Source organism: Trichomycterus rosablanca, chromosome 14 (genome assembly GCF_030014385.1).
Source record: "Trichomycterus rosablanca isolate fTriRos1 chromosome 14, fTriRos1.hap1, whole genome shotgun sequence".
Lineage (NCBI taxonomy): Eukaryota > Metazoa > Chordata > Actinopteri > Siluriformes > Trichomycteridae > Trichomycterus > Trichomycterus rosablanca.
Window position 1 is genome coordinate 7849045 of NC_086001.1, and position 9020 is coordinate 7858064.

Sequence of the window (9020 nt, forward strand, 5' to 3'; positions counted from 1 at the left end):
GGACCATTTCCGGGTCCAAACGCAAACAACTATGATATGATAAGATAAGATAAGGCTGAACCTCTGAACCTTTTTATATATATTGTAAAAGCAATATTGCACTAATTGTAATTTTCTATGTTTATTGTCATAAATATTTCCTGTTTGGTTAAATAATACTTATTTGAAGTGGAGACTTGGTATTTTAACTATTGATAATTTTTCCTGGTAATCAATGTATGCTGTTATTCATTAGTCCTCTTTGGTTAGCCCTTAAGAGGGCAGAATTGTATTGGCTCTATATACGGAAAATATATATAAAATATACGGAAAGAAAGAGGACGCGGAGCAATAGATTTTTTACCGTAGTTTTGTTTGTTATACGCCAATTGCGAACATATTGAGTTTTTATTTTGTTTTTATAAGAAACTTGGATTAATGGATAAGCCAATTTAAGAAGAACGTTAAAATAAATAATGTTTGTGGGAAAACTTATGGTACTCTGTGTCGCTGTCATTGGAAATTGGGTTTACAAACACGAGTCATAAACTTCTAGTCCTTCTCAATAGCGATCTGGACGAGAAAAGGTCTTTTATATATATATATATATATATATATATGTATATATATATGTATATATATATATAGACAAGATGTGCAGTACACTAGTTCATGTCATTATTTAATTTCATGTCAACTCATCAAGAGGTAAGCGGTCATATTTTTAATTCATTACATGAAAACTGACATTTCTGACTCTTTGGTTTTACTTTTAATCAGTATAGCTTATAGCTTATAGCTTATAAAAATCAAAAATCCAGGATATCACATGTAAATTATATGAACATATTACATGTAAATTAAAAACAGCTTGAAACACGTGTAATGAATATACAATTTGACAGTTTACATTAAATTATGAACAAAAATATTACTTCATGATATCTAATTGCAAGAAAAGCGGTAGAAAGACAGTTGGGTAGTTTTTTTCCGACTCGGACACAGCACTGTGGTATATTGAAAATACGAGGGGTCTCAGCCAACTTGGACCCGAATGTGACGTTTCATAAGGTCGACACGTCACGACTTAACAAGCGGATTATGAACGATAATCTGACTGAATAACGAGGGAGCATCCGCTGCTTCCTTAGCGGTGAAGGCAATCCTAGCATTTAGTGCGGCACAACTTTTTGTGCCGCCTCAGCCCATTGGTTTGAATGGCCTTAGGCTAACTGTGTTAGCTTAGAAGGTGAAAACTGCAGTGACGTAATCAGTGTCTAATTAATGCATCTAAATAATCTGCCTTATGAGTTTGATGTCTTATTAGAATTCTAGGTAGGCAGTAGGCAGCTCACTAGGTTTTCAGATAGACCCTTAATATCCTTGGAACTGTATTGACATTCAGCAAGCATGCATGGGTACAATGTTCAGACGTCCACATACAGTATTTTAGCTTTGTAAAGCTGTAACCATTTGCCAACACAGTGATAAGCAAATCAGCATTTGTAATCTAAAGTACCCCCTTTTTTCTAACAGGCACGTCCACAGTCATCTGCAAACCTCTGGTTATCGACAACCAGCTGTTTGTAGTAGTGGCTCAGCTGTTTGGTGGCTCACACATCTATAAACGAGATATCTCTGCAAACAAGTTCATCAAAATTCAAGACATTGACATCCTGAAAATCCGCAAGCCTAACGACGTGGAGGTGTTCCGTTTGGAAGGCGAATCCTTCTTTGTCATAGCCGATAGCTCCAAAGCAGGCTCTACCACCTTGTACAAGTGGAACGGCAACGGTTTCTACTCACACCAGTCCCTGCACCCGTGGTACCGCGACACGGACGTAGAGTACCTGGAGATCTCTGGCAAGCCGCACCTGATCCTATCCAGCAGTTCCCAACGGCCTGTCGTGTACCAGTGGAACAGGAGCTCCAAGCAGTTCGAGCGGCGCACCGACATCCCCGAAATGGAGGACGTCTATTCCGTTAAGCACTTTCAGGTGAAGGGAGAGCTCTATATTTGCCTAACACGCTTCATCGGAGACTCGAAGGTAATGAAATGGGATGGCGCCATGTTTAATGAAGTCCAGAGCATGCCGTCAAGAGGGTCCATGGTCTTTCAGCCGTTTGCAGTGGCGGATTGGCAGTACGCCATCCTGGGAAGCGACTACTCTTTTACACAGGTGTACCGCTGGGATGCCAACAAAGATCAGTTCATTCACTTCCAAGAGCTCAACATTCAGGCACCGAGAGCCTTCTCGCTGGTGTCCATCGATAATCGAGAGTTCCTCCTTGCGTCCAGTTTTAAGGGGCAAACGCGGATCTATGAACACTTGATCCTAGACTTGAGTGATTAAATGATAAACGAGATTTAGCAAAGGACGCAGGTAAACCAGCGATACTTGCCATTTCAAGGGGAAATGGGATCAAACCAGTGATACTTTTCATATTTTGGGTAAATGGGGCTTGATATGAGTAAACCAAGCATACATTCAATTTTAAGGTTAAATAGAAAAGGCCATCTTGGGCTAAATTCAGGGTGATACAGAACTTGGGGGTGTTAAGTAAAGGGAGAAATATGTCAATAATCCAGTTTTACATGCTCCCTTTCTGGGGCAAATACGAGAAATACAGATAACCCTTACTTTCCAACATTGGGGTACGTTGTGGAGGGTTGTTGGTTTTTTTCAAAAAGGGGTAGGGTTGGGGTTTGCCAATATCGTCAGAAAAACCAGCGATACCTTCCAGCTATGGGATGGATGGGGTTAGATTTACATAAAATAGTGATACTTTCCAGCTTTTGTTAAATGGAAAATAAACCAGCCAAGATATACCAGCCACACTTGCCAGCTAGGAACTACAAAGTGGGGTAAGTTTGAATGTTTAAACCAGTAAAACTTTCCAGTGTGTGAGTAAGTGTAAGTGGACAGGTAATACAGGATACTGTCAATAGTGGTGCTGTCCAGTTTGGTGGTAAATTTGAGGAGATGTAGATAAACAGGTAATACTTAATACTTTAATCCCTCTGTGGATTAAATAGGCGAAAATACCAATAAACCAGTAACACTTTTTAGATTGGGGCAGATTTGGGGTAAAAAGGGGTTATTCTAATTAAACTGTTAAACAGTGCAGCAAATAAACACAAAATGCAGCATTCCATTTATTGAAGATAAATCTTTATTCTAAACCTATATCACTCATGTGCACAAGTAATTGCCCCCTTAACCCAATAACTTGATGTGCCACCTTTGGCAGTAACAACTGCAATCAAACATCTGTGATAACTTGCGACGAGTTTTTTAAATCACTGTGGATGAATGATGGTTCACTCTTTTTTGCAAAATTTGTGTAATTCAGATTCATTGGAGGGTTTTTCAGCACCATTTAAGGTAGCATTACAATGGTATTCAAGTCAGGACTCCAAAAGGACTCAGCCACTCCAAAACCTTAATTTGGTTTCTTGAGGACTTGCTTGTGTGCTTCAGATCATCCAACTGTGCTTGAGCTTTAAGTCATGAACTGACAGACATTCTCCTTCAGGATTTTCTAATAGAGAGCAGAATTCATGGTTCCATCAATTGACAAGTCGTCTAGGATCTGGAGAGCACAGCAGCCCCAGACCATCACACCTCCACCACCACATCATATTTATGGTTTGATGTTCTTATGGTGGAATGTAGTGTAGCTTACACTAGATGTAATGGGACCCATGTCATTCAAAAAGTTCCACCTCTGACCACACATTAGTATCTCAGAAACCTTGGTGGTCACCTAGATGCTTTTTAGCAAATGTAAGACAAATCATTGTGTTCTTTTTGATCAGCAGTGGTTTGCAGCTTGCAACTTTTCCATGGATGCTATTGTTGCCCGGTTTATTGTTGAATCGTGTGACCTTAACTAAGGCAAGTGAGGCCTGCAGTTCTTTTGTGACCTCCTGAATGACTTGTGGATGTGTTCTTTGTAAAATTTTGGTAAGCCAGCCAATTCTGGGAGGGTTCACCACAGTTCCAAACTTTTACATTTGTTGATAATGGCTCTCAATGTGGTTTGCTGGAGTATTGGGGCCTTAGTGATGGCTTTGTAACCCTATGACTTTTACTGCACCACTATGTGCTCTTTTTTGAGACCTTCTAAACTGCTTCACATTGCCAGAGAGGTTCTAGATTCATCAGGTCTGGCAGTAATCATGGCTGGGTGTGGCTAGTGAAATTAAACCCGACTATCAATGAAATGTTTGAATTGAATGTTTGATGATCTGAAACACAGATGAAAGTAGGAGGGGGCAAATACTTATTCACAGCACTGTACAGTCCATCTTGGGAAGGGGGGCATTAATGCACCATTGTTGTTAGCCAGCTTGGGGGGGGCACCCTAAATAGGACATTAATACCTGCCAGTTTGGGGTACATAAAGGTGGAAATACATAATTAAACAATTCTACCTTCCAACTTGGAGAGTAAATGAGGCTGGGTACTGATGAGACTAAAGAGTGAAGGACTTGGGTAGCAAATAACATGCATGCCAATGCCTTTCCATAGGTATTAACCACCTGGACATCCACCATCGCTTGAAATGTCCATCCTGTTAAGCCATGTTTTAACACGTAACTAAGTGTACTCTTTCTCATCACTAAGTTTCTGTGTTTACAAATTTTGATGAATAGTGTAAAGTTAGCTACTGAAAAAAAACCTTTTATTCTATTTATTATTCTTGTAAGAAGTAAATATGCTTAATGTTTTACTTTATTCTGTCTTTCCATTTATATCTGAAATCTGTATTATGCTTTTTTAACACTTGGGACCATGCCAGTTCAAATTTGATAGAAAAAACATTTTGAAATACAGATTTTTATTAGTGTTGGTCTGTATGACCTGTAAACCTTAAACGATGCAACTCCAGACACTGATTTTCATAATGAAATCCTGTACTAGTTCAGTGATTGACTGTTTTAGTGGACCATGCTTTCATTACGTTGCTCTGTTGGACAGTCCGCCACATCTGTATGCAATTCATTATGCCTGCATTATATGGAAGCCAAAGGTCAAAACTGAAGCCATGGTTTTATCTTGGAATAATAATGTAATATCATATAAAACAATAAATGAAGAATTACGTGTGTAAATCTACAAATGAAAAGAGCTTTTGTTTCGCATGAAATCACATCAAAGCCGCTCAGGTGGCGCAGCGGTAAAACACACGCTGTTCACCAGAGCTGAGATCTCGAATACATCGTATCGAATCTCGGCTCTGCTCTGCCGGCTGAGCGGCTACATGAACGATTGGCCTGTCGTTCGGATAAGGGGCGGGAGATGGGGAAGGAGTGCGGTAGGGAGTGTGGCCCTCCGTGCACAGTGCTGTACTGACTGCACTCGTCAAGTGTAGGTGACAAGATGTTCGATTGCTGTGCACGTTTCGGAGGGGGCGTGGAGCAGCCTCGTCCTCCCCAATCAGGAGCAGGGACCAGCATTAGTGAGAGGATGATTGACGGGTAGAAACTGCATGCGCTAAAGTGGGAGAAAAAGGGGGGGGGAAATCACATCAAACCAACACAAAACCCTCATCTCAACTGTGAAGCATGGCGAAGGAAGCACTGTGACTAAGAACTATTTTATTGCCTCAGGGATCTGATGACTTTTGTTCTGCATGCCTTTTATTCCTTAACATAGCCAGCATGATCTCTGATTGGCTGGCATCAATCCTTTACCCTTTAGTCGTATACCAATTCTGAAGAAACCTGAACGAATTTTTAGCACCCGTCAGTGAATTAGAGAAAGACAGATGATCCAGAAAGGACATTTGGTACTGTTGCTCTCACTGGGAGTGGCAGTACTGCAAAGAAAAGATAGCATCAAGAGCACACCAGGTAATTATGAAGTAGGTCAAAAACACCATAAAGTCATTAGCAACAGACCAGCAGAAACCCTTGTTGAAGTCTTTGTTTGAAGTACTTACACTGACTGTACACTGATCAGCCATAACATTAAACCACCTCCTTGTTTCTACATTCACAGTCCATTTTATAAGCTCCACTTACATATAGAAGCACTTTGTAGTTCTACAATTACTGACTGTAGTCCATCTGTTCCTCTGCATACTTTGTTAGCCTCCATTCATGCTGCTCTTTAATAGTCAGGATCAGACACAGCAGCGCTGCTGGAGTTTTTAAATACCGTGTCCACTCGCTGTCCACTCTATTAGACACTCCTACCTAGTTGGTCCTCCTTGTAGATGTAAAGTCAGAGACGATCGCTCATCTATTGCTGCTGTTTGAGTTGGTCATCTTCTAGACCTTCATCAGTGCTCACAGGACGCTGCCCACAGGGCACTGTTGGCTGGTTATTTTTGGTTGCTGGAGTATTCTCAGTCCAGCAGTGGCATGCAGAGAAACAGATGGACTACAGTCAGTATTTGTAGAACTACAAAGTGCTTCTATATGGTCAGTGAAGCCGATAACCTGGACAATGTGTGTAGAAACGAGGTGGTTTTAATGTTATGGCTGATCGGTGTATATGTTAATGAAACAACCTGATCAAGAGGTCATCTATCACAGGACAACACATTCATGACTCACAGACTGGGGCAGTTCAGAACAGCCAAACCAAATTCTGAGTGTTTTTACAAAGGCCAGAGTATACTGGAGAATATTTGAGGAAACTGAGGTCCTCAGCATCGATGATACCAGTGGTGCCATCCTTAAACTCAAAATAAAGATTAAAAATTCTGACTTTTATGCTCAAACAAGGTCTTCATTCAAATCTTTAGGCGGCTACTGCAGTTTAGGAGTTCCGGTCATGGCCCACAAAACCCCTCTGGAACAATTTCCATGGCCCTTAGGCACTGCCTGCCATTTCTTGGGTAGTCATGGCTACGTTCTAGCAGACAATGCTGGTCTTGTGTTTTCTGCCAATGAGGCATCCAAGAAGTTCATGTAAAATCCATGAATTGGTCTAAATGTCATTAAAGGATTCCAGATCATTCCACGCTGCGCAGAGCAACACACTCGCCAAAGTGTCTCAGCAAGGAGCCGCATCTGCTGTTGTGGAGCAGGAAGCTTATTGTTATGGTGGTTACATCACAAAGCAGCAAGGGGAAGGATTCGACAATCACAGTAGTCACACCAAGAGTTTACATGTGTATAAAACGAGGGTGTTCTGTCTACATTTATGATGATATCTATGGCATGGGTGCTAATACTAAGTAGTACGCAATTCCTATCCATAAGAAAATACAACCAAATACAATCCTGTTTTAATAGGGTAAATGTCTGTGTAATACAAAGCAGCTCAGAGCAGATGTGGTGTAATTAAATAAATACAAGGAAAGCTAAGATTCATCACAAGCAAGTGATTTACAAACCTGCATTTCAAAAAGGTTTGGACAGTAGATAAAATGCTAATTAATCAGAAAGCAGTGATTTATAAACTCTTGGCGAATGTGGCCTAAATTTGTCATGTTAAAATAAGCACAAATGACCCTAATACGGCATCTGGGTGGCAGCATGTGTTGCTCCTATATTCACAAATGCAATGTATACAGTTCATCAAAGTATTCCTGAGCCGCTCAGGTGGGAAAAGTACGCTAGCGCACCAGAGTTGGGGTTTCGAATACATCGTATCGAATCTCAGCTCTGCCTCTCCGACTAGGTTGGGCGGCAGTATGAACAACGATTGGCTGTTGTTCAGGGTTGGAGGGTAAGAAAGTCGGATCATAGGTCCTCATAACTGGTGCGACTGCGGCCCCTGCTGACTGACTGATGGCGCCTGCAAAGGGCTGAGGAATAATGCTGATGGGGGTGTGGCCCTCCGTGCACAGTGCCCGTCAAGTATATGAACTCGACTCGTGCGGGTGAAAAATGCAGTCTGTACTGACTGTGCGTACCAGAGGGGGCATATGTCAGTTGAGAGGCGTCCTCAGTCAGCGGTGAAGGGACGAATCAGTATAGAGGACGCAATCAGGGTAATTGGACACGACTAGACTGGGGGATTAAAATTGGGGGGGAAAAGAGGGGAAAAAAAATAAATATATAGATAAACTGTATATAAGTATTCCTGACCCCATTTGGTAATCATAACAAAAGCAGGCTACGTTTTATTTACTGCAACACCATCTAAAGAATCAAAAGTCACAGGCGTTTAGTAGAGGTTTTCCTTATATAGACACGTTATTTTGAAGCCCTGGAATCTTCTTTTCTGATATTATGCACTCTAGATTCACATTTACATTTGTCAAATGTCAGATGTCTGAATACAGTTTAAGCAATTGAGCAATTGTTATCATTGTCTAGTCTTAAATTGGCCCATCCTGGGGCGCTTAGGTGGAGGCCTTGCTTAAGGGCCCAACAGTGGCAACTTGGCAGCAGTGGGGCTTGAACCACTTGAACCTTATGATTACTAGTCCAGTACCTTAACCGCTGAGCTACCACTACCCTGTTATCATGTGTTATCATTTTCTAGTCTTAAATTGGCCCACCCCAGGGTGCTCAGGTGGCACAGCAGTCTAATGCGCCAAGACACCACCACTGAAATCCAAGTTCAACTCTATCAGGGCGGCACGGTTTTCCAAGCGGGTAGCACTGTCACCTCACAGCAAGAAGGTCCTGGGTTCGATCCCCAGGTGGGGCGGTCCGGATCCTTTCTGTGTGGAGTTTGCATGTTCTCCCAGTGTCCGCGTGGGTTTCCTCCGGGAGCTCCGGTTTCCTCCCACAGTCCAAAGACATGCAAGTGAGGTGAATTGGAGATACAAAATTGTCCAAGACTGTGTTTGATATAAACTTGTGAACTGATGAATCTTGTGTAACGAGTCATGAATATAACCAAAGTGTGTAAACATGACGTTAAAATCCTAATAAACAAACAAACAAACAACTCTTATCAGGCTATCGACCGGTCGGGTACATACATACACAGACATGACTGGCTGTGTCTGCCGGGGGGATGGTCAAATAGATTTCTCATTACTGGCTGGCTGTTTGAAGTCATTTGAACATAGACTGTGAATAATGGAGAGCAGTGCTTGCCTCTCCGGATATGAGACCAGTTTCTGGG

General features: G+C 41.7%; 1 protein-coding gene across 1 annotated transcript in view; it reads left to right on the forward strand.

Moving 5' to 3' along the window:
• The window catches only part of lgi1a (leucine-rich, glioma inactivated 1a), an 18012-nt gene extending 14908 nt beyond the window's left edge, over nt 1-3104 (forward strand). The window contains exon 8 of the mRNA XM_063008704.1: nt 1516-3104. Coding sequence (XP_062864774.1) covers nt 1516-2333 — 818 coding nt within the window. The 3' untranslated portion in view covers nt 2334-3104. The remainder of the gene's footprint in view (nt 1-1515) is intronic.
• The last annotated feature ends 5916 nt before the right edge of the window (nt 3105-9020 follow it).